This window comes from Carya illinoinensis, chromosome 5, assembly GCF_018687715.1.
Source record: "Carya illinoinensis cultivar Pawnee chromosome 5, C.illinoinensisPawnee_v1, whole genome shotgun sequence".
Lineage (NCBI taxonomy): Eukaryota > Viridiplantae > Streptophyta > Magnoliopsida > Fagales > Juglandaceae > Carya > Carya illinoinensis.
In genome coordinates this window covers 26553406-26580143 of record NC_056756.1, presented here as the reverse complement: position 1 = coordinate 26580143, position 26738 = coordinate 26553406, and the positions used below count along the sequence as shown (strand labels likewise).

Genomic DNA, 26738 nt, shown 5'->3' with positions numbered 1-26738 from the left:
TCGAAAATAAAATTTCTTCTACCACTACCACCATTTTCCACCATTGCGATATAGTGGTCATGACCATTCGAACTTCGCAGCGCAATGAAGCTGCGATTGCCTTCCCTAAGGGTGGTGAAAAAATCTCTCTTTTCTTCCTTCAAGCAATCTCCCAAGGCCTTTGCCAACTGCTGCACCATTGCAGGTCCTAGTAACAACTTGGTCATCACCTCCAGCTTCTCTCTGTGATAGCCAAGAGACCCCCCTCCTTTACAAGTGAGAAAAGCTTAGACTCTATCGCAATGTCTTTAGAAAAACCCATCCGATCGCCTTCACCGACCACCCAAACTCAACGGAGAAAACAATCCATCAGCAAAAGAAAATGCACGGAGAGAAAATGTACATGAGGTCAATACTTATGCATACTCCCTCACAATAGGAATTTTTTCCAACTTCACTTTGTCATTCTGATATTCCACAAGTAAGAAAGACTAGACATCCCGACTTATCAAAAAATAAAGAAAGACTAGACATCCCGTCCTAAGCAAGTTTTGCTTAAATAGTTGAGATCATCTGTGAGAGGGAGTTTAAACACCAACCAATAAGTTTGAATTCTGATTTTTCGAGAGATATAAATACCAGTATAGTATACGCAACCTTGAAAAGATGTTACCAGGGTATCCCTAAGATGATGTTCAAGCCATTATTTTCAAATACAATTAGACATGCAGGCCCCTTCTTGGAATAAACAATCTCATGCAAAATGGCCTACCCTCACGCACTTGTAATAGACACTGGTTGCATGCTGACACTATGTTGATGTGTTCTTTCATATTTAGGGCTAATTGGCGCTGGTCTTCCACCGAACTTGATTCCTTCCTTAACTCCAAGGATGATTCGATGTGATTACAAGTTGTTCCATAATATATTAAGTTCAAACAATAATCGTTATATCAAATATTATCACTAGAAAATCCAATCCTATTATCACTAGTGACTTTGTTTCCTTACTAAATTACTTGTCTTACTAACTAGCCAAGATTCTGTGATGCCTTTTTGTACTCATCCAAGGAAGCCTGGATGAGTTCTTTAAGGATTACCCTTAATTCACTCTCTTTTACATATGAATATTTTCACAAAGATGGGCAAGCAATATTTGCTTTGATATTTGGTCAGGGAGCCTCCTAGACAGACAATTATGGTTTCCCTAGATGCTTATTGAAATCAATGTCACACCACGGAATGGGTTTGAGCTCGATGAGCTTCCTATATGTACATATATTTTAAAATCAAATTTCCGATAGAAATCCATATTGTTTTCATGGTTTTCTTGCCCTTTTTCTTTTTCTGGTTAGGTGTATCTTTTGTATACTTCCTATGTGCTTGGATGTTTAGGTGTATGTTTTGTGTATTTCCTATGTGGTTGGATGGTGCTCTTTTTGTGTTTAAATGAAATTCGAATACTTTAAAAAAGGAGCTCCGATGTCTCTACCCTACATGTGCTTACGCTATCTAATGCTTTATAATTAATGGTTCATCAGAATTTAAACAGAGATCGCAGATAATGTTATGAAGCTTAATTTGTTACTCCATCTGGCACTTGAGTCAAAGAAGCAAAAGCATGTAATTATCTATGGAGTTCTATGAAAGTCATTTGCTATATCTTCTATATAGTTTTAGCCTTGCATCAAAATGGTGAAAAACTAATTTCTCCCTGATGGAAAAAGGCTAAATCTTTTGTAGTTATTGTGTTCTATTTTGAATTTTAATTTTTATATTGAGCAGAAAAAATCATTGTTGCAGGTTGAGCATGTCTTGATTGACCGGCTAACGCACTTTATGACTGTTGATCTGGAAGATGCAAAGGTAGACTTTTGTGCCACTAGCATTTATAGTAATCACCTTCTTGGAAGATGAGGTTTTGTTGTTGAATTCCTGTTATTTGGTTTAGGCCTTGGTAATAGCTCAAGGAAACCATGTCCTATTAAGATTAGACATTAGATGGAGATATATGGATGCGGCATCGTTTCTTTCTTTCTTTTATTCTTTTTTTTTTTCTAATTAATTAAGAAAAATGAAGGTTGTTGTGCAAATTTCCAGCAGCTGCTGCTCTTGAGGATTGTGTCATGCAACCTTATGTGTGGTGCTTTGGTTGGTCCATATTTTCTCCTTCCTAGTTTCTCTCAGATTTTTAACAGTTTCTCATTAACATCCACCCGAGCTGGATAAGAATTTGGACCAAAACTTTCCCTGAAACCTTTGTATTCAAAACCCTCGATCCATCCCTTAAGGGGCTAAACCATAGGAAACAGCCAGAACACTATTCACGGATACCATTCATGTTGCTACAGTCAATACAGTGTACTTTTTATTTTAATGTTCACAACATTTTCAGGGTTTATAAAATTGTTCCTGCTTCTTTCTTATGTTAGATTTTTTTGATACGTAAGAATAAAACTATTGATTGAAAATAGGCATAACTTAAGTACACAGGAAGTATACATGGAGTACACCTAGTAACAGCTAGGAACTAGAAATGGAAACAAGCAAATTGTGGAGACTATACCTCTTATAACCAATGACAGAAGCCCAAGAAAATAGTGTTAAAGAAGAAACTCTTCAACTCGTCCAAGGACCTCTGCCGATCTTTAAAACGTCTACCATTTCTTTTCATCCATAGGCACCGCATAATACTAAGAGGAATCATTTTCCACACAGCAGTGATATGAATATCTTGAAGAATTCTCCACTACCCGTCTAGGCATTACCCAAGCCACACTGGTCCAGTTGAAAATATCATCCCACAAAAACCTGGTCACCTCGCAATGTAACAATAAATGATCAATTGTTTCCCCATTTTTCTTACATAAATAACACCATTCCATAATGATTAGACCACATTTCCTCAAGTTGTCAATGGTGAGAATTTTCCGAAGGGAAGGAGTCTAACCAAAGAAAGCAATCTTGGGAGGTACCTTGCATCTCCAAATACTCTTCTTAGGAAAATGGTTACTATGAGGACCTGAAAGAGTCTTGTAAAAAGATCGAATCGTGAATATCCTACTCCCAACTGGAGTTCAAATCATCCTGTCCTCAACATTACCAATATTCATAGCACACAATGAACTGAAAAAGTCAGCAATGTTTCCAAGTTCCCTATCCTGAGCCGCTCTATTGAAAGAAACATTCAACTGGGTCGAGCCATTGGAGCAATCCAACAAATCAGCCACCATAGCCTCCTTATCACTTGCAATCCAAAAGAGAGTGGGGAAAACTCTCTTAAGGGCCCTAACACCACACCCAACATTATGCTAGAAATGAACACTCGAATCCCTACAAATCTCAAAACTGATGAATTTGGAAAACCCCTATCCTTTATGAATATTTTTCCACAACCCCACTCCATATGCCCCCCTAACTTCATTAGAACACCATCTCCCCTTATCACTCCCAGACTTAGATTCAACAACAACCCCCAACAAAGCCTCCTCCTCCCGATGATACCTCCACAACCACTTCCCAATGAGCTCCTTATTAAAAGTCCTCAAGTTACGCACCCCCAAACCACCACAAGCAACCAGGGAACAAACTTTGTCCCATCTAACAAGACGGAACTTAGGTTCCTCCCCAATTCCACCTAAAGAAAAGCATGAAAGACTTTCTCAATGCGAGATGCCAAACTGCAGATAAGGGAAAAGAAGAGAAAAGATGTTGGGAGATTAGGAGGAGTGCTTTTGATAAGAATGATTCTGCCTTCTTTAGACAAGTATATTCTTTTCCATCCTGCCAGTCTTCTTTCAGTCTTTTCTAATGCACCATTCCAGATAATCTTCACCTGAAAAGCAACCCCGAAAGGAAGATCAAGATAATTAATTGGTAACGAAGTAACTTTACAACCCAGAATGCTAGCCAAACTTCAAATATTACTCAGAATCCACGGTATCATTTCAGACTTCAACAGGTTCACCTTCAATCCCAAGATAATTTCAAAAGAAAGGAATAATGCTCTCGAATATTGAATATAACCACGACCCAGCTCACAAAAGAGCAAAGTATCATCTACGAAGAGGAGATGAGAGATATTAACACCACTCACTGAGAAACCTAAGAATTCTTCCTCCAACAGCAGCATTCAGCATATGACTGAGAGCATAGATGACAATTACAAATAGAAAAGGAGAGAGAGGGTCCTTGTCTTAGCCCCCAAGAACTATTGAAAAAACCCACAGGAGATCCCTTCACCAGAACTGAGAAAGCTTGTATTCCACAACAATTACATTCTCAATAGTTAGGAATCTGGATATCAGTGGGCATTATCCAACCTCCCAAACTGAATATCATGTTAATGCATGAATTTCCATTGAAAGCAATTTTCTTTTTTCATGGATTCTAACTAACCAATGTCCTGCAAATTCTAGTTATGAATCCTGAATTTTGATTTATCTCAGAATCTACTGGTGGATATTGGGATCAATTTCTTTTTTTCTCTTTTTTTGCTTTTTGTTTGTTTTTTACGTGCTTACCCTTCATTTGCAGGAATCGAGTAGACGCTTTGACAAAGCTATTCATGCCTACGATCATGTATGAACATTTATTAGACGCATTTTGATGCATTTATTGATAACGGAATGAAGTTTCTCCACTTGAGGTAGGAACAAGAAGTAAATGTTCCTACCAATAATGGAGTATTGTTCCTACCAATAATGGAGAAGGTATGGAACTTCATACGTATTAGAAGGTATAACCGATGACATTTATTAGATGCATTTTGAGGTATGGAGTTTCTCCATTATGCCTGTCCTGATGCTTATGAGTGGTATACTAGTAATTGACCTTTAAATGAATGGGAAATTCTTAGACCTTAAAACCACACTTCTAAAAACTCTTACCTCATCATCTTTCCAATCTGGATTTTGTTGATTTGTTGCGCTGAGAAATTTCCATCAATTAGTCTCTCTTGTACATCCTTTTTATAGTGTCATGACAATGAATTTATATCCTTGATTGTGGTCATGTATGTTTGTATGTATGTTTTTTTACAATGCCAGGCACGGGAAAAGTTTGTGTCTTTGAAGAAAAATGCAAGAGGAGACATTGTTGCAGCTCTGGAAGAGGTAATGCTTCATTTTTATTATGTAATGACTAACCTATCGAACCCTTTCCTGAACATGTTTACATCTTGTTATGACTCTACTTGTTGATCTTTTTCTTGACCTGTTTTGCCTTTAACTGAAATTCTCAAGATTGTCATTCCTAGCATAGTGGTTTATCTTTATCTCAGCACATGGTGCTATGATTGTTATTCAATGTGCTGGCTTGCATATCACTGTGTATATTAGAGATATTGGTGTGACTGGCCAAACATTACCACTCTTCTTCAACAGCTCAATCTCTTAACTAGTGCCATGTTCATAACTGACTGTTTTGTAGTGTGATGTATCTGGTTGATGGAGAGTGACATAATATGTGTTGGACTCAACTTGTAGTTGATGAAGTGATAAAACTACATAATTAAGCTACTTAAGTGAATAAATTGTTTAACCAAAAATGATTTAAGTACTAAATTATGTAGTAGATCATGATACTTGAATCCATTGATAAATTCTGATATTTTTTTGTGCTTAAAAAGATTGATAATGCAATTGTTTCACATCAAAATAAATATCTTAATTTTACCCTTATCATATCATGTTTATACGTTGCAGGGCAATTATTTTTTTACATGAGTTGTTGACATCCCTTTTTGAGTATAGAGAAATATTATAACAAAGGGACATTCTTGACAAGTCACAAATAAATGTAAAAGGAGCTGCAAGCTGCAGCAAAGACCTGCTGCACGTCCGAGTGTGTGCTGTCTGTCCAGAAGAGATCAGCAGAAGAAAAAGAAACAGCTGGCCCTCAACTTTGACAGAAGAGATCACGCTGGCACCAAATGGAGATCGGGTGCTGAGGCGTTGAGATTATTCGGTTTTAGCTTTTGGCATGTGAATTGCTTTTTGGTTCCAGACCTAGCACTAGGAAGACAGCTGGAATGCAAGTTGTTCAATTTGGTTTTCTTGCTTCTACACATGGAGGGACATTACGGAAGCATGGCTGCACATTTGCTTTGAATTTTATAATAATATAGCAGCACATGGAGAGAATTACAAGACACAAGAGCTGTTGTAGAAAGAAGACAGCTGGAATGCAAGTTGTTCAATTCGGTTTTCTTGCTTCTACACATGGAGGGACATTACGGAAGCATGGGCTGCACATTTGCTTTGAATTTTAAAAGAACATAGCATCACATGGAAAGCTCACAAGACAGCTGGATTGTTAAGACACACGGCTATAAAAAGGAAGAGGGCTGAAATGCTACTCATGTTCGGCGCAGCAGAGTTTATTGTTATTCTTTCTTTTTTTCGTTCGGGTAGCTGGAAGCAGCAGTAGTAGAGTAGTCTTTTAGTTTTAATTTCTTTTCTTTTCGTTTAGACGGAGAACAGGGGCGGAAGCTCTCTCATTCTCGAATTTCATTTCTATTTTTTTTGGTTTTTCTTAGTTTGCTTTAAGTTCTTAGTGGTTGTCGGTTGTTTTATTTGATTGGAAGCTGTACGTTTTCGTTTATTGCATATCTTGGTTCTTCGGCTGATTTTATTTTTTCTGTGTTTACGTTTACGTTTATCCTCAGATTTTATTCTATTCGGCATTTTATTTTTAATACAGCAACTCGTAATGTTAGGATTCATCATTTGTGGATATTTTGCTAATTTAGAAATAATAGGCTAGATTTTGGACTTGGGATTCAATGAGTAACCTATGACTGATTTGGAGTGGTTTTTCTTTAATGTTATGTGATTTCAATGATTAACTTGGTAGATAATATTTCAGTTTACATTTAGAAAGAATCGAAGTTCTTTGTTCTTGGTTTAGATTAGTTGTAGACGTAAAGGCACAATTAATACTTGAACAGGTAACAAGACTTTGATGGTTTTCTTTCACTATTTTATAATTGTTATATAATCTGTCAAGTAGTTTTATTTTGCCAAGAATTGTGGTTCATTGCTATATTATCCGACCATGACTTCTAGGAATAGGATCATGGTTGAGAGAATGTGAAAAGAGAAGTAAATCCATCTCCAAATCAGTGGGTGAAAATTGCATCCCAAGTATTTGTTTTTATTGTTTCTTACAAGTTTAATTCATTTACTACACACTTTCTCTAAGTTTTTTCTAGTTTTGATAATTTTAGAATCATATATTCACATCTATTTTCATCTTTCATAATCGATACATCTTTTACACAGAAAATCTCACAAATGCTTTGATAACAATGTCCCTGTAGAATACGATCCTGGACTTATCCTTGTATTACTTTGACCGCTTCTACGTTTGGAAGACAAAATTTTAAGCTGATCAAGTTGTTGGCGCTGTTGCCAGGGACAACGGGTGTTTGTCAAAGCATTCTCTTTTTCCTGAGAGGACATTTGTGGAGCTGTGAATCTCTTCACAGCCTGGGTGATATCTTTACCTCTCATTTTACTTATTTACTTTTATCTTGTTTTGTGCTGAAGTTGCATGTCTGGTTGGGCTAGAGATAGCACATATAGACTTGTTAGGACTGAATCATCGACCTCATCATCGAGTGCATCATTTGTTTCTCTTAATTCAGTATTTGAATCATCATTTGACACTCATAGTAACATGGCTAAAGAAGAAGGACACAATGATAGGAAGATGGAAAATCCCAACAGGACACTTAGAGAATATTTGCATCCTATTAGGACCACCACTCCATCGTTCATCATTACACCTTTGAATGTTCATAATTTCAATTTTAAATCTGGAATGATACCATTATTGCCTCATTTTCATGGAATGGATTCTGAAAATCCCTACTTGCACCTCAAGGAGTTTGAGGAAGTATGCTCCACATTTTTGGATCAAAACTGTGCTGAGGAGATGGTTAGATTGAAGTTGTTTCCTTTTCTCCGGTAACGGCGCCAAAAACTTGATCAGCTTGCATTTCTTGCCATGTTCCAATGGATCTTGGCCTCAATGCATTCAACCATGTTTTTGCTTTGTCCTTAAGACAAAAACTTGATCAGCTTGCATTTCTTGCCATGTTCCAATATATCTTGGCCTCAATGCATTCGACCATGTTTTTGCTTTGTCCTTAAGAGAAAAAGGAAACAACTTCAATCTAACAATCTCCTCAGTACAGTTTTGATAAAAAAATGTGGAGCATACTTCCTCAAACTCCTTGAGGTGCAAGTAGGGATTTTCAGAATCCATTCCATGAAAATGAGGTAATAATGGTATCATTCTAGGTTTAAAATTGAAATTATGAGCATTCAAAGGTGTAATGATGAACGATGGAGTGGTGGTCCTAATAGGATGCAAATATTCTCTAAGTGTCCTGTTGGGATTTTCCATCTTCCTATCATTGTGTCCTTCTTCTTTAGCCATGTTATTATGAGTGTCAAATGATGATTCAAATACTGAATTAAGAGAAACAGATGATGCACTCGATGATGAGGTCGATGATTCAGTCCTAGCAAGTCTATATGTGCTATCTCTAGCCCAACCAGACATGCAACTTAGCACAAAACAAGATAAAAGTAAATAAGTAAAATGAGAGGTAAAGATATCACCCAGGCTGTGAAGAGATTCACAGCTCCACAAACGTCCTCTCAAGAAAAAGAGAATGCTTTGACAAACACCCGTTGTCCCCGGCAACGGCGCCAAAAACTTGATCAGCTTAAAATTTTATCTTCCAAGCGTAGAAGCTGTCAAAGTAATACAAGGATAAGTCCAGGATCGTATTCCATAGGGACAAAGAGTTATCAAAGCATTTGTGAGATTTTCTGTATAAAAGATGTATCGATTATGAAAGATGAAAATGGATGTGAATCTATGATTCTAAAATTACCAAAACTAAAAAAAAACTTAGAGAAAGTGTGTAGTAAATGAATTAAACTTGTAAGAAACAATAAAAACAAATACTTGGGATGCAATTTTCACCCACTGATTTGGAGATGGATTTACTTCTCTTTTCACATTCTCTCAACCATGATCCTATTCCTAGAAGTCATGGTCGGATAATATAGCAATGAACCACAATTCTTGGCCAAATAAAACTACTTGACAGATTATATAACAATTGTAAAATAGTGAAAAAAAACCATCAAAGTCTTGTTACTTGTTCAAGTATTAATTGTGCCTTTACGTCTACAACTAATCTAAACCAAGAACAAAGAACTTCGATCCTTTCTAAATGTAAACTGAAATATTATCTACCAAGTTAATCATTGAAATCACATAACATTAAAGAAAAACCACTCCAAATCAGTCATAGGTTACTCATTGAATCCCAAGTCCAAAATCTAGCCTATCATTTCTAAATTAGCAAAATACCCACAAATGATGAATTCTAACATTATGAGTTGCTGTATTAAAAATAAAATGCCGAATAGAATAAAATCTGAGGATAAACCTAAATGTAAACACAAAAAATAAAATCAGCCGAAGAACCAAGATATGCAATAAACGAAAACGTACAGCTTCCAATCAAATAAAACAGCCGACAACCACTAAGAACTTAAAGCAAACTAAGAAAAACCAAAAAAAATAGATATGAAATCCGAGAATGAGAGAGCTTCCGCCCCTGTTCTCTGTCTGAACAAAAAGAAAAGAAATTAAAACTAAAAGACTACTCTACTGCTGCTGCTTCCAGCTACCTGAACGAAAAAAAGAAAGAATAAAAATAAAACTCTGCTGCGCCGAACATGCGTAGCATTTCAGCCCTCTTCCTTTTTATAGCCGTGTGTCTTAACAATCCAGCTGTCTTGTAAGCTTTCCATGTGATGCTATGTTCTTTTAAAATTCAAAGCAAATGTGCAGCCCATGCTTCCGTAATGTCCCTCCATGAGTAGAAGCCAGAAAACCGAATTGAACAACTTGCATTCCAGCTGTCTTCTTTCTACAACAGCTCTTGTGTCTTGTAACTCTCTCCATGTGCTGCTATATTATTATAAAATTCAAAGCAAATGTGCAGCCATGCTTCCGTAATGTCCCTCCATGTGTAGAAGCAAGAAAACCGAATTGAACAACTTGCATTCCAGCTGTCTTCCTAGTGCTAGGTTTGGAACCAAAAAGCAATTCACATGCCAAAAGCTAAAACCGAATAATCTCAACGCCTTAGCACCCGATCTCCATTTGGTGCCAGCGTGATCTCTTCTGTCAAAGTTGAGGGCCAGCTGTTTCTTTTTCTTCTGCTGATCTCTTCTGGACAGACAGCACACACTCGGACGTGCAGCAGGTCTTTGCTGCAGCTTGCAGCTCCTTTTACATTTATTTGTGACTTGTCAAGAATGTCCCTTTGTTATAATATTTCTCTATACTCAAAAAGGGATGTCAACAACTCATGTAAAAAAATAATTGTCCTGCAACGTATAAACATGATATGAGAAGGGTAAAATTAAGATATTTATTTTGATATGAAACAATTGCATTATCAATCTTTTTAAGCACAAAAAAATATCAGAATTTATCAATGGACTCAAGTATCATGATCTACTGCATAATTTAGTACTTAAATCATTTTTGGTTAAACAATTTATTCACTTAAGTAGCTTAATTATGTAGTTTCATCACTTCGTCAGTAGTATGGAATTATCTCCAAAGTTTTGAAGTACATGGATTTTTTTTTCCCTTGAATATTGCTTTTATTTTGTTGTTTTATAATACGGGTATGTAATCTTAAGCATATGGAATCTGGTTCACCTACGGGGTTGACAGATTTGCGTTGTGTTAGATATGCATAATGAAATAAAATTGTAGATGAGAATGAGATTCGGGCACTCGCATTTAGAGGAAATAAGGGCACTTATTAATGTGGGAAAAAGACGTATGAAAATTGTATGAATCGATTAGACTGATTCTCCTCCTGCTGCTCAACCAGCTCGATCTGACCTGACTTTGACTGCTTTCTGATTGCTGGCCAATGAAAACTCCAGATCCTTAGCTCTATACCTTAAAAAGTGGTATTATTTTTAAGCATGGTTAATATATTTGTATAATTTGGTGAAGTATTCAGCATCCTTTTTGTTTTGGTTAATATGGTTGCATCATGGTAAATATTCAGTTTCTGTTTTGTTTTGGTAAAGGAAGGAACATTTTCTTTCGAAAAGTTTAGCATCTTACAGTCCACAATGTCCCTTAATTTTGACAGGATCTACAGAACTCAAAGTCAGCTTTTGAGAGTAGCCGTTTCAATCTAGTATGCCTTCATCTTAACTGAATATCTGTATGCTCTTGAACAAAGTTGCTTTTGTCAATCTGCTTGTAATGGACTGTTCTTTCTGGTTCAAGTGTAGGTAAATGCCCTGATGAATATTGAATCAAAGAAGAAATATGAGTTCTTGGAAACTATAAGTGCAATGATGGATGCTCACCTGAGATACTTTAAGCTGGTTTGCTTGTTCAACTCTTAATCTAAATTTCGTAGATGCCAATGCGTTTTCCATTTTGTAGACTGAAGATTGGATTTGCTATGCACTTCAGGGCTATGAGTTATTGAGCCCAATGGAACCATTTATTCACCAGGTATGATCGTCATTTACTTCTCATTGGACATATATTAATCCTTTTGATGTTGTCGGATGGCATCCTCTGGCATTTTCCGCACTCATGTTATACTAGATGACTCAACTAAGCATGCATGGAGTTAAACAAAGAAGGTTGAGTTGATGTATTTAGTCATGAAACTTATAAAAAAAATGTATTTCGTCATGTTAAGTTATTTTGAAAAATTACAAGTATCTTGTTAAACTAAAAACAAAGGGATTGCAGCATGTTGGAGTTTGCAAAATATGTGAATGGATCGCTTCTTGCCAGAAGTTTTCTTAACCCTTTCTTTTGTTCCTTCTCATTTTCCATTTTCTTTTCATGTTTTCTTGTCAGTTGGCCATTTTGGTTTTAGTTTTCCGTTTTGTGATGGGTTTGAGGTGGAAGCTTCTCATTGATTTTAAGATTTTGAGTCTCAACGTCAGAATGAGCAGTGGTGGTGGATTACGAAGAGAAGTCGAAGGTTACTAAGGCCCCGTTTGGATACAAGAAGTGTTTCATCTCATCTCATCATTATAACTTTCCCAAATTCTCACAAAATATAATAAAAAATTCAATTTTTTCAAATCCCAAAACAATAATAATATTAAAAAATAATATTCTTACAATATTTTATTCAATTTTCAACTTTCATTTCAACTCATTTGATCTCAACTCGCTATTCAAACGGCACCTAAGTTTATCATTGTGGATATCTGCTGCGATTAGCTGCCCACTATGGTGGGTGCTTGCAGTGCTCTAGCTGGTTTGTCGGAGTTTTACAAGTCTAGAAGAAATGGAAATCTGGTGCTGTTAGCCCAGTGTTCCCATAACAATTATGGCCGTTTTTGGACTTCGTCCAAATACGGGAGAGAGGTGAGCATGGTTTTATCGCTGTCCCAGAAGGTTTGAAGGGTGAGGGTTGGAGGTGGTTTGCTGAAAAGCTGACAGAGGCAGTTTTCATGTCCTCTGCTCCAGGTATGAAGAACAGAGCATCTCAGAGGGCTTGTCCTCACGCTCACGTTTTTTCAGGATTGAAGGGGTCTTTTGGGGTGGTCTTGACGAGATCTTCATTGTCTTTAGATGCACATGGTTGCTTGGTAGCCGGTGGGATGATCTGTGGGGTGGCTAGTGGGGAGGTGGTGCAGCCGAAACTTAAGTTCCCCAAGAATGATGTTTGGTTTTCCTGGGGTGGCTCGACAAGGTTAAATGATGGATCTTCATTGATGGCCATGCAAACGGTCTTATTGACATGAGGGGTAAGGTGGAAGTTATGTTACGTTGGGTTGAGATTGGCATGGGCTCGCCTAAGGGCTGTGTGGATAGTGAAATTGGCGATTTGGGTAAGCAGGTGGTGGTTGATGTAGATGGGCCAAATTGTTTTGTAGGCCCAAAGCCGCCTAAAGATAAGAAGGGAAAAAAAGAAGTTGGGCTGGGCTTTGCAAAAAGGCCACATCATGTTTGGAGGGTGAAATCTCGTATCGGGGCTGTTTCGGGAATTTCAGGATGGGATCCTTCACCATCCATTGTGGGGCCAGTCGTAGTTTTGCTGTTGCTTGGGCTGGCATAGACTTTGTTGCTGATGTCAGGTGACCCTTCAAATGTTGTGCCAGAGCTGAAAATGTTGCTGGAAAGTGAAGAAGGGGAATTTTTGCCACGTTTTGAGTTTTGGATGGTTGTGGTTGGGAATGAAACTAACTCGTTGCCTTTGGTCCCGTATGTTAAGGGTATGCATTCAATGGATCTTGTTCTGGTGGTTGTTCAACCTTTGTTTCCTATGGATGTTTTTCTACAATCGAGGATGGACAAAGGGTCTCTTTATCGAGTGTTGATTAAAATTGGCGAGCTACATCTTCCAAGGGTGGTTTTTGATGCTTTGAACTTGCAAAATGGTACTGTGTATGAGGTTCATCCGATCCCTCTATGTGCTCTTCCTCCTTGTCACACTTCCTCATGTGCACTGTTGGATTGAGTTTTAAAAAAAGTAGAGGAAATACAAGATTGTTTTGGGATCTCGTATGATGGTTTTGAAGAACAATTCAAGGCTCTTCTCATAGCTATTGAATCTGGTCATTCCATGGCTTTGAAATCCGCTTCTAAGAAAGAAGGGAGTTAAAAGAATTAGATTGTTCTATTAATTATGATATTAAGGGGGAGAGTGGAGGGATGGACAGATTGAAAGGGAGAGGGTCTCATCTTTTCTCATGAAGCCTAAGATTCTCTCTTGGAATGTTGGGCGCTTAACTATCCAAACAAACGTCTTTGTATCAAGAAACGAAGTTATATTTTGTTGATATATGCTTAATTCATAGTTTGTGGGGGTGTTCTTTGGTGGGTTGGGCCCGTTTGGCGTCTATGGGAAGCTTCTGGAGGTGTTGAAATGAATTTTTTGTGGGAAGAATTGTGGGTTTGTATTCTCTTTGGGATGCACCGTGGTGTATGAGCTGGACTTCAACGTTACTCGGTTCCTGAGTGAACGTTAAGGCGAGTCTAGTTTTTCTTCAGCAATGGAGGAGTTTTATGAGTTTATCTTTGATTTGATTCTCTTGGATCTTCCGCTTGTGGGGGGTGTATCCACTTGGTCCAATAGTCGAGGTTGGTCAAGATTTGATCGATTTCTTGTTCTCCTTGGGAAGTGCATTATCTGGAGTTGTGCCAAAAGAGATTTCCTCGTGTGTGTTCGAACCATTCCCCATTTTGCTGGACAGTGGTGGTATTCATGGGGTCTGAGGTATTTTAAGTTTGAAAACATGTGGTTAGGAGTTGATGGGTACTCCCAGTTTCATTCTTGCTGGTAAGCTCAGAGCATTGGAGTTCAACTTAAACAAGTGGAATGCAAAATTTTTTGGGAATATTAATGATTAGAAAAACCCTCTAATGGAGGAGTTACAGCATTTGGAGTCTGGGGAGGAGTCTTGGCTTCCTTTTGAGGAGGTCATTATGAGAAACAAAATCAGTTGTGGCTGAACTTGAGAGGTTGTTGTTGATGGAGGAAATCTCTTGGCGGCAAAAATCAAGGGCTCTTTGGTTGAAAGAGGAGAATAAATGTACTACTTTTTTTTTATTTTTTATTTTTTATTTTTTTATAGAACAACCAATTCACACTTGAGGAAAAATGCTATTGAGATGCTTCACCCCGATGGTTGTGTGATTTCATCTCCATTTGAGATTCAGGATCTTATAGTGCATTATTACGAAGGTCTTCTCACTGAATCAACTTCTTGGAGGCCTAAAATTGATGGGTTGGTATTGATACTCTTGATCCTCTTAGTGTGAGTTGGTTGGAGAAATTGTTTGATGAAGATGAGGTTTTTTAGGTGGTTAGTGGGATGATCAAAGATAAAGCTCATGGTCCGGATGGATTTTCAATGGTCTTTTATCAAGTTTGTTGGGAGATTGTGAAAGAAGATGTGATGCTGGTTTTTCAGGAGTCTTTTTCCTTTAAAAATTTTGAAAAATCACTCAATGCTACTTTCATTGCTCTCATTCCCTATAAACCTGGGGCTTCAGAGTTAAAAGGATTTTCGTCCTATTAGTCTTATTATTGGGGTCTACAAGATAATATCAAAGGTTCTACTTATATAAAAAAAAGATAATATCGAAGGTTCTTACTAATCGTATGAGCAAGGTGATGGAGAAAATTATCTCTAAGCCCCAAAATGCCTTTGTTCAGGGGAGACAAATTCTTGATTCAATGCTTATTGCTACTGAATGTCTAGATAGTCGCATGAGGGATGGTTTTCCTAGTGTTCTTTGTAAGCTTGATATGGAAAAGGCATTTGATCATGTTAATTGGGACTTCTTTTTCTACATGCTTGGGAGATGCCGTTTTGGGGAAAAATGGTGTCGTGGATTAGGCATTGTGTTCTACTGCTTGATTCTTGGTGTTGGTTATTCGTAACCTGTTAGTTTTTTCCACAAGTCACGTGGTTTGAGGCATTGTGTTTTGAGACAAAAACTTGACTCGATCTCAAATGTGTTCTTCCAAGTGTAAAAGTATCAAGTTGTATCAATGATAAGTCCATGATTGTATTCCACAGGGACAGTGGAAAGCATTTATGAAATTTTGTTGTAAAAAAATGTATTGACTATGAGAGATAAACAATAAATGAAATGCAATGTGAGGAATGCTTTAATGCTCTTTATGATTGTATAAAAAAAAAAAAACAGAATATGCAGAATCAAAACAGATTCTTGAAGATGAATTTGGAAGAAAAAAAAGTGTGAAAGTAATTTTAGTTAAATTAAGTCAGTTGAAATTAAAGTTTATGTCTAAAAGGCAAATTGGATATGAGACTTTCTTTGTTTCGGTTTCTAGATAATTTTCTCATCTACCAATCCAGTCAAGGCATTGATAAACGGAAGAGAAAAAGGTTATGCTCAAGTTTTGCAATATTTCCCTAAGTGATTCACTATTTTACTAGCCAAACACACATTATAAATCAACTAAAAGAAGCCTTGATAATTTTCAAACTTTTGTTATGCCTTACGTTAACAACAAATTAAGAGCAAGAGCTGCAATCTATTTTCAATTCGAATCCGACTAGCAACAAAGTGAAATCATCATTTAATAACAAAATATTGCATTAAACTAGAACCCAAAATAAATCGAGTCTCATTCCACAACCCAAGATTTAGAAATTAGCTGCACATAGTATTTCTAGTAGCAAAAATAAATCTAAGTAAAGTCATATTAAAATCTAAGAAAATACCCAAATGGGATAGACCCTGGAGTGCAAACAGTCTCTGAAATACCTTCCGGAAAAGGAAACAAGAAACGCTGCAGCACAGGAAAAATAGAACCCAGCCAACGCCGTCCAAGAAATACAAAAAATCAAAGAGAATGAACACCAAACAGAAAAGAAAGACAAAGCCGCCCAGGAAGAAAAACTAAAACTGAAAGAAAAAAGTCTTAAGGAAAGAAAAATGCAAACGAAAAATGAAAACTGTGTCCCCCAAAAACCAGAAAAATAAAACCAAAAGAAAAACAACGATGCTGCACCCACAGTCCAGGAAAAATGAAAACCAAGAAAAATATGAAAAACAAACCCCCTGGTATTTTTTTTTCTTTCCTTTTTATATCTCTCCCTCGCTCCACTCGATTTTGCCCCAGACTTCAGCGTTCCAGCGGATCTCTCCCCAGCCCATAAGCGTGCTCTCCTTTCTTTCTCTCCAGTGTGCGTTCTCATCCAGGTTTGCTGCCCGTGCACGGGTGACTCTCCTCTCTTGCGCCATCTTGAGGCCACGACCCAGAGCTGCTGCTTGTTCACGTCCCTTGCCCTTAGCACCCACTGTCCAGCGTACATTTTGGGACCACGGGTGTGTCGGCTCAAGGGTCAGGAATTGAACAAGTCTTTCATGACTTTCTCTTTTCTTTCCAAAAATTCCCTGCAGTATATAAGTATGATATAAGTTTTAATTATTTTAAGGACAATTATGGAACTTTTGTGTGCACTAAATTGACATCAACTAATTTGGCATCTAGTACAAGAATTTGATGCATAATTAAGTGCTCAACTCTTCTTTGATGAAATAAATCACACTTAAGAAACTTAATTGTGCATTTCCAATGCTATTAATGGGTCTATTACACTTTAACATCTTCTTTTGTCGATGGGACTCTCATTTTTTTTTTTTTTTTGGATGCGGGGATTGTTGTTAGATTCAAGCCATAAGGGTTGTGTTATTATGTTTTGAAGTTGTATCGGGCCTCAAGGTGAACCTTGGCAAGTTTGTTGGGATGTAAAATTGCTTCTTTACCTCTGAAATATTTGGGCCTTCCCTTGGTGCCCTTTTAAATCTAGTGCTTTTTGGGATGGGGTTGTTGAGAAAGTTGAGAAAAGGTTGGCTTGTTGGAAGTGACTATATATATCTAAAGGGGGCAGACTTACTCTTGTCAAGAGTACCCTTTCCAATCTCCACACTTACTTTCTATCGTTGGTTCCATTGTCTGCAAGGGTGGCTACCGGATTGAGAAGTTGTTTCGTGCTTTTTTATGGGGGTGGTATGGGAGAGGGAATTAAATTCCATCTTGTTCGTTGGTATAAAGTTTGTTCTCCTATTTCGGTTGGAGTCAGAAGGATAATTGCTTTGGAGGGAGGTCATTGATCGGAAGTATGAAAATGCTTGGGTTGAGAGAGTTTTGTTAATCATGTTAGTTATGCTGTTGGAGAGGGATTTAGGATCCATTTCTGGTTTGACATTTGATGTGGTGATTGAGGCCTATATAGTGTGTTTCCGGCTATCTTTCTTTTGATTGGCTTCAGGCTGGTTTTCTGTGGTATCTGATTTGCTTTGTCGTTCTAATGGCTTGATTTAGTGGGATATTCGCTTAACTAGAGCTGTTCAAGATTGGGAGATTGTCGAAGTTTCAGCATCTTCAGCATTTTATTCTCTTTGAGTCTTGATGGTAATGATGAGGATAGGATGTTGTGGAAGTCCAAGGGGTGTAAAAGTTCACTGTTCATTTGTACTGTAAGCTGTTGACTATTCAGAATAGTCCTCCTTTTCCTTGGAATTGTATTTGGAGGTCTCACATGCCGTCCAAAGTTGCTTTTTTCATTTGGACTGCCTCTCTTGGGAAAATCTTGATGTTGGATAATTTAAGGAAGCTGGGTATTAAAGTTATGGATTAGTGTTTCATGTGTAAAAATAATGGGGAAACCATGGATCATCTACTCTTGCATTGTGAGGTGGCAAGGGCTTTGTGGAATGACATTTGTTGTAGAATTGACTTGGCTTGGGTGATGTCTTTGAGAGTGGTTGATCTTCTTGCGTGTTGGAATGGGCTTCATGGTTGTTCTCAAGGGGATGCGGCCTGGAAAATGGTTCCTTTGTGTCTTATGTGGTGCATTTGGATGGAAACGAATGAGCGGTGTTTTAATGACAAGGAGCTTACTTTGGAGCGACTCTGGAATTTTTTTGTGCCCTCTTTGTTGTTTTGGTTTTCTGCTTTAGTGATTATGATGCTTCTGTTCATGATTTTCTGGTGTTGTTTTCTATTTCCTAGAATGTATTTAGGCGTTTTCTTTTGTATACTTCTTGTTTACATGGGCTTCGCCTATACATTTGTTTCTAATGAAATTACTTCTTACTTATCAAAAAACAAAGAAGGTTGAGTTCTATATGGTGAAACACGTTTGAATCATTGTGTGCATCACACGTGAGAATTTTAAAGGCTGGCCTGCACTCCTACTGGCAATAAGTTTCATGTTTGTATGCTAATATCTGGTAAGAAACGACATGTGTACCTGTGGTAATAGGCTAGTTCTGTGTATTGATTTTTTAATGGGGAGTTTAATCAACTCCATTAATAGAAATGTAATGGATTTTTGTTTAGTTTCTGTTTGCATTTAGTTCTTCCCCTTGTCAGCTATAAATAAAATGAGACAAGTCATATGGTAGGCCATTGTCCACTGATTCCTATCAAAGTCATTGGAACTATATGAAATTATTTGTAACACCCCCTTCCTCTAGGGTTGGGGATGCCACTATCATAAACAATTTTGTGGGCCAGTTATAAGAAGATTCCATTAACCAAAAAACGTCTTGAAACTTTATTAATAAAGAACTCAAAGTATAAGGTCATGTCTTGCCAACCTCTTAATTCTTTCCCTTGGAAGTGCCTTTGGAGGTGTAAGGTACCTCTCAAGGTCGCTTTGTTTTGGTTGGCTGGCTGCTCATGGGAGAATTCTGATGGTGGATAATTTGAGAAAGCGTGTTCTTATGTGATACCCCCCCATATGATAAGGATAATGGTAGGTGGTGTATGAGATCCTACATTGCTTGGGAAGGAGAATTTCTTACTCTTTATAACGTTCCAATGGGCTCCAATTGTATTGTTGACTAGTCCTTTTGGAGTATAGGCCATGTGACTTGGTTTATATAGTCAATAGTGGAATTTGTTCCAAGACTATATAGTCATAACTTCAATAAAAACCCTTAATGTTAATAGAAAAGACATTTTTGAGAAACCCTTTCATAAGGAATAAAACTAAATCTAGTCTTGGTCTCAGTCTCATCAAATTAAATACTGAGTTGAATACTCAATAAGTAATACATCATGCAATAAACATTACTTTAAGTTATAGAAGCTTTTGCACTCTTATAACATGCATGGCCTTAACATTATCCATACATATCATTCATGCAATCCTCATTGAACGCGAGTATGCCCTGTGTGCTAGGGTTGGTGTTCTTAAAGATAATGATTCCGATCTGTGGCCATAGGTGGAATTCAGTCAAAAAGGAGATGGACATTACTAGGTGCATATCAAGTGATCCATTCTTGGCATTGTCATCCACCTCATCATTGCTCACCTATTATCTGTCATCAGCCATCATACATCACATGCAATCATACGTTCACTTTCCTATCGTCTTTTCCTTTCCTTATTTTTTATTCATCATCAACACAATAACCCCCTGGCAAGCTCCTATGTGTTTTGATTGGGAACTGTTTCCTTAATGACTAGTCAAGGTTATGATTGGAGCAAAACTAGAAGGACTAATCTACGTTACGATTGGTCGATCATTTACATGTTACCATGGTAATTCCTATTCAAACTACATTATCTAAACTAAGTGGTAAAGTTTGGTTTCTCCTATTCGTAGGGCACTTTTGATAGCAGTGCAGTTCAGTTTTTCTTTACTAAGAGTTCTTAAACAGTCCTTTAATGGTGTAAGTTTATCCCTACGTCATGCAAATTTAAGGTCATTCTAGAGTCCAAGTCTGAGGCTGCTCAAAACAGCCCTTACTATGGCCCTTAGGCTGGTGTGAGCTGATGGCTGCCATAAAGAGGAGTTTTAAAGCTCCTTAAGTTGTGTGTTGTGGTGAGGGTTGGCTGGAATTTCCAGTAAGGTATGGTAGGGTTCTTTTCCTTGAAAGCCCCTTTAATTCAATGTCATCAATGATGCTTGATCCTTTGCACTTTTGTGTGTGCAGTGTTATATCCAGTTCAGGGTCCTATTATCATCTCTCGAGTGCGTGAGGTGCTGTCAAATTTATGACAGCAACTGTGTCACGTGTAAATTTTACCAAGATGTTATGAACTCTCCTAAATATGCATGCTAGGTGCTGTATTATGCAAGTAGTCCAGGCGTTCATGCTTTCTAGTCTTTGTTATGTCTAAATAGTGTAGATAATCAATTTCTAGGGCTGTTTGGGGTTGCTGGCAGCAACCCTTTTCTGACTATTTTAATAAAAGCTTAGCAATTGACAACAAGGGAGGCTTCATGGAGACTTTGTGACCTGAATCTCAGAGTCTCTTGAGGAGAACCTTACCCACAATTCTCATCTGCCCTAGGCAGCAAGCAATACCCCTCAATTTTTGATTTTCTTGATGCTGTGAAACATGGACAGGATCGTGTATTAGAGGTGGCAGCCATTTAACTTTCTCTATAGGAGGTGCATGGATTGATGAGATACTCACGTACCTCTTTTTGATAAGTGGATACTTACATAGTGTTGCCATGACAAGGGCAATTTGACTATTTGAGAAAGATTTCAGCTGGTTTCTCAACACCTTGACAACCAGCCCTGTTGTGAGGGTTTAGCGTATACCCAATACACAATTTTCTTGATATGTAAAATGAATTTTTATTGAATCAAGTAAATAAGCGTAGCCCAAGTACACATGAAGAATGAGAACACCTAGTTACAAGTTAAGAGCTAGAATTGGATACAAGAAAGTCATGACAACTAGCGCCGTTGAAAAAAATAGCAGATGCCAGAAGAAATAAAGATGTACCACATAAGACGTAAAGGAATCATTTTCCACGTAGTTGCTATTTGGGTGTTACCTGAAGCTCTCTCCAACAAGCAAGAAGATCCACCCCCCTCCTAGGCATCACCCATGCAATTCCCATCCTATTGAAGACATGATTTTTTCTGAGTTTTGTCTTACCTGGTTGTGCAGCAGGACTTTGATAAATTTTATAGCTTTTCCTTTAAAGATTTGGATGAAGAAACTTCAATTCCTGGACAGCCAACAATCAGCGAGTCTTAGAGTGTGTACCTGAGCCAGACCAACTGCTCCAAGAGCACTCATCAACGTACAAGGAAGAAGAGATACTTTTTTGGAGCTGTATTTTTACATTGAGTGGCAGAAGCAGCAACACCATCAGCACACTAACCCGATTCTGACAACCACCCGGCCCCCTTTTTTCTGTTTAAACAAACTGAAACGTCAAAACAGAAGTCCAACAGATTCTTGAAAGTCAAACCCGCTCTGATACCATGTCAAGATTAGGGTTTTGAGAGAATATGATGGGCAGTTAAAAAAACCATAACTTGCATTTTACTTTTATACCCTCATTGGGTATTATGCCATCTAACAGTTATATTATAGAATAGGATTAATTTTGAATTATAAAAAGAAATTTTTTTCATAGTATGGGAATAATTGATACAGTCAACTGAGAATTTTTACTCTAAATTTTCCCATAAACACCAATATTCTTTCCTTAACAAAATTAAATGGTAATCAGTTGTTTGTTTGACTTGATACATTTTATGACTGAATTTTGCTTTTAAATTTATATTTTGATAAGGTCTGCTTTTTTATTTTGATGGATGTCATGAAAGTGACAAAAAAGCAATGGGCGTTTATTTCATTTTCAGTAGCAGGGAAGAGCTAAGCCTTTATATGGGACTATTTCTGGTTTTCTCCCCATAGCATTTGGTGAATGTCAACCACTTATTGTTTAATTATGTTATGATTAAAACTCTTACCTAGTTGTCCTGCCGTTATTGTTTTTGTTGTTTTACTTTTTCATCTTTGTCAATGATCTTAAGACCATACAAGTGTTGACAATTACATTTTAACTTTCGTAGCTGTAATGGTGTGGAAAACGGAAGTTCACACTGTGCAATGAAATAGAGCAAAATCAGTTTTGATCTGAATTTTTGAGCATTCAATAAAGGAGAAGTTTATGCTTCCTTTTTTGGTAGAGATACTTAACATTCATCTCATCTAACAATGTCATTATCACTGTCAAATGAGTATGCATAGGTGGAGTCTTTCATTGCATACTAGCTTTGATGATTTCTTGGTTTCATAATTAACTTGTAGTTGCTTGCTGTGTCTGAAATTAGGTATTAACATATGCTCAACAATCTAAAGAAAGGGCCAATGTTGAACAAGATAAACTTGCAAAAAGGATTCAGGAATACAGAATGCAAGCTGAGCTGGACAATATGCGAGCTTCAAGTAATTTAGAGCATTCCTCAGGTATTAATAACATTCATGTTGCTGGTCAGAGCTCGTACGGAAATGTTGAAGGAATCATGCAGTCCACAAGTGGGGAGGTGATTAACTAGTTTCTGTAGTTTTTTTTATTTTTTTTTTAACTTCCAGGGCATGAATTTGCCCTAGGTTTCCATTAATGTCGTTTTAATGTTTTTGATCTTGTATGTAGTCATCAATGGGTGCTATTATCGTATTTCTATGTTTTTAATTTTTAGGTCCAGGCTGTCAAACAAGGATATCTATTGAAGCGATCTTCAAGTTTAAGAGGTGATTGGAAGAGGAGGTTCTTTGTACTTGACAGTCAAGGGACTTTTTGTTATTACAGAGTCAAGAGTACCAAACCCATGGTATGATACTGCTATAATTGTCATGATTCTTACTGACTTATATGGTTTGGCCTGACTGAAAATTTGTTACTTGCAATTCTTGTCTTGATGGGTTGATTAGCTTTTAGTTGGTTATCCGTTGCACTTATCATCTTTTACATTACAATATTTTGTTTCGCACAGGAAGTACTCAAAGCGTTTTCAAAAGTCACTGGAAGCTTGTGTAGATAGAGGCCTTTATAGTTTATATTTTGCTACTTTCAGAAAGCAATAAAGATGAAGCACAGCTTTATTTTTTGGGATGCATCTTTCTCTTAGGTTTGATGCTGAGAATGCTAACATGATTCTAGATTGATCTTTCTCTCTCCCCCCTCTCTCTCTCTCCATTTTCTTTTCTATTTACTTGCCTTTTATTATGTTCCAATCCCTACCCTCAGTTTATTCGTTCCCTAAATAGTAATCTCTATCATTTGAGAGGGGAGCTGTATGGAGGGTGATCATAGATTTAAAACATGGTGAATTGTGGTGATGATGGTGCTCGAATGAGGTGAGTGGACCACATGTGGTGGGGCTTCAGAAACACATAAGAAGAGGCTGGACCAATCTCCATCAATCAACACATTTTGTAGTTGGGGATGGCTCTAGAATTAAATTCTGGAATGAATTATGGTTTGCAGATCGAATCCTCATAGAAGCCTACCCAACACTATACAACATTGCATAAAGAAAGGCGGCTTTAGTAGCAGAGCTTATGGATCTGTCTAGGGCTCCCCAGTGGAACATCATTTTCCTTGGAGCTGCCCAAGATTGGGAAATTGATACATTTACAGATTTTTTTCTAGAAGTGGAGAAGAATTGGAATAGTATTTCTACTTATAAAAAAAAAAAGAAAAAGAATTGGAATAGTATTTCGTATTATTTTAAAATAAGGTACAATCCGTATGTCTTATAGACTACAAGGATAAGTTAAAAGGAAAGAATAACAAAAGGAAAGAATGACAATTGCTAACAAATCTCCTTGAATATCTCCTAAGAATACTAAGAGTATTTACATAATTACAGAAATTTCTCCTATACTCCAGGGAGAGTTGACTGGATAAACTTGGAAACTTTCCAACACTCCCCCTCAAGCTGGTTTGAAGATGTCTTGCATAGCCAGCTAGGGGAAATTAAGAGAGGAAAGTAACAATAGAATTTGCTAGGGGAAATTAAGCCCCAAAGCTTGAAATTTTCATTGATATGATCTATTATTTAGACATTAGGAGAATCTAGGGCTAATGATAATATCAAACAATTTTTTTTTGTTTTGATAATTAATGATAATATCATACAATTAATGGCGAATTGAAACAAACATGGAAAACATAAATTAAGGTGTACCAGCCTAGGATAAATTAAGGTCACCAACCACACGCACAATCTGTTTACATATATAGGACTTGAATGTTTCCCAAAAAGCAAGTATATCAAGCTTCAATGTGGGGCTTGCAACATTGAAAAATCTCAACTTTACCTTTTGATGCTTCTGAATTATTGTTGCAGCATGATGAGATTGAGGTCATTATGGATAGTAAATTGTGTCAACTCGAGGTGGGGACTGTGGGATGATAGCCAAAGTATTTTTAGTTCTATGGAAGAATAGGCCATTATCAGATTGTATATGTAATTCCAAGGAAGAATTTTTGTAAATTGACCATGATATCTGATATCTGTGAGAGATTCTGTCCCTTAAACTCAAGGAACTAGATTCCTCCAGGCATGGGGAGATGTTGCAAATAATATGGCATTGAGGTTGGGAAAACACTGCATGAAGTGGGAAGGTTGCTTCAAAACCAAACATAATTATTTGGCTTGATTGACAACGGGAGGATGCTTGAAGAAGTGAGTGGTGGCTCTAAGGTTTTCATCTTTGAAATATTGTGGCCTTTTCCTATTGTTGACAGCAGTTGGTTAGTTTGCTTGATCATGTGTGAGGCGTGTTTCAGCTACTCATTAAATTTTACAGAAGAGGGTAAATAGAGGCTTATCTGAGGCATGTATTATTGTTTTCAAAGATCAATAAAAAAAGTTCGGTAGGTAGAGGACTATATAAAGCATATATTAGTTTCTTTCAAAAGGCAATAGAAGAAATGCAAAGTACTGTCTTTTATTTGACATGTGGAGGCATCTGTGTCAAGTGTGATGCTCTAAACCATAGCGTGATCTAGGTTGATCCTACTTTCTGTCCATTGTCTGTCATGTTTACCTCTCTTGTTCTGTGCCCTAACCTCTTTACTTATATTATTCTCACTATAATATTTAAGCCCCAAAACATGCATATGATCTGTTAGTTTTGCCTTAAAATTTGCATTATGCTTCATATTATCTCATTACATTCCTGGAAAACTTGTCATTTCTCAATACTGAAGTTCTTTCTATTTGCAACTTTTTTTTTGATCAGTAAATAAGAATTTTATTAAATATTCGCAACTTAAACATTATCTATTCATGTTTTCTTCTTCTCTACTTTCTCTTCAAAAGCTTTGAGTTGTTTGAATTTCCATGTTAATCCTGGACAAAAGTTTGTCCATAATATATATTCTCCATCATTAGCGACCTTCCCTCATGCTAAACCTATGTACCTCATTCATTTTCATAAATGAATTTACCTACTGAGAAAAAAACTTCTAGTTTCAATCAAATTTTCCCTCTTTTATTGTAATTAATCAAACTCATCTTTTTCTTCTGGGGAATGGGTTAGTAATCAGTGTTTTCCTGATCATGAATGTATCAATGGATTATATCTCAACTATTACATACGATTATGAAATGTCTTTTGTTTTTGTTCATCAATTTATTCTTGCCAGTGTATAAACTGAATGATACTCAGACAAACCAAATAAATACTGGAACCATACTGTGCTGCATAATCTTGCAGCCAGGTTTAGACATTTGATGCTATTGTTTCCTATACAAAACTTCTTTCCAACCACATACACATCTGTCTTTTCTGACCAACTCTTTGATAAGTTCAACTGCTTGAAGTGAAGTATTATGGCAAGCGTAGTATTATGGAATTCATTTTTATATACATCTTGAGTTGTCTTTTCTCAACCCCCCACCCATCATCCTTCAGCAGGGCTCTCAATCATACAATTTTATTCGCTCAAGTGAACATAATAGCAGCGTGTTTGGTAGATTCCGTTCACGGCACAACCGAGAAGCATCATTTGATGATGAAATCCTCAGCTGCCGTACTGTTGATCTCTGCACATCAACTATAAAGATAGATGCAGAGGACATGGATCTACGACTTTGCTTCCGAGTAATATCTCCATTAAAAACTTACACATTACAGGTAATTGACTTTGTTTGTTTGTTTTTTTTTTGATAAGCATGACTTTGGTTTTTAGTATCTTACCATGGCTATTCTGCTGCATTGGAGAGACTTTACTGCATAGGTGGCCTTGTTTTCCTGCAGGAAAGCTTCCAAGTGTACTAAGCATTTAATTACATTCTACTGATTTATAAATATGCGAAAACAAAAAGTTTTTGAAGCATGATGAAAATGCTGAAAACAATTTGGAAACTTGTTGGAATGCTAGGAAATGTGAAAACGATC

At 37.1% G+C, this 26738-nt stretch overlaps 1 protein-coding gene across 6 annotated transcripts in view; it reads left to right on the top strand.

The window, feature by feature from the left end:
* Positions 1-26738, top strand: part of LOC122309605 (ADP-ribosylation factor GTPase-activating protein AGD4-like) — a 57612-nt gene that overhangs the window by 17491 nt on the left and 13383 nt on the right. For 2 of the 6 annotated variants that reach the window (XM_043123133.1, XM_043123138.1), the window contains 9 exons: positions 1783-1845; positions 4516-4560; positions 5028-5093; positions 11189-11236; positions 11334-11429; positions 11521-11562; positions 22658-22870; positions 23027-23158; positions 26253-26474. In XM_043123133.1, the coding sequence (XP_042979067.1) occupies positions 1783-1845; positions 4516-4560; positions 5028-5093; positions 11189-11236; positions 11334-11429; positions 11521-11562; positions 22658-22870; positions 23027-23158; positions 26253-26474 (927 nt within the window). Of the gene's footprint in view, positions 1-1782; positions 1846-4515; positions 4561-5027; positions 5094-11188; positions 11237-11333; positions 11430-11490; positions 11563-22657; positions 22871-23026; positions 23159-26252; positions 26475-26738 lie in introns of all 6 variants that reach the window. The other 4 variants (XM_043123136.1, XM_043123135.1, XM_043123134.1 and 1 more) reach the window with 4 other exon arrangements.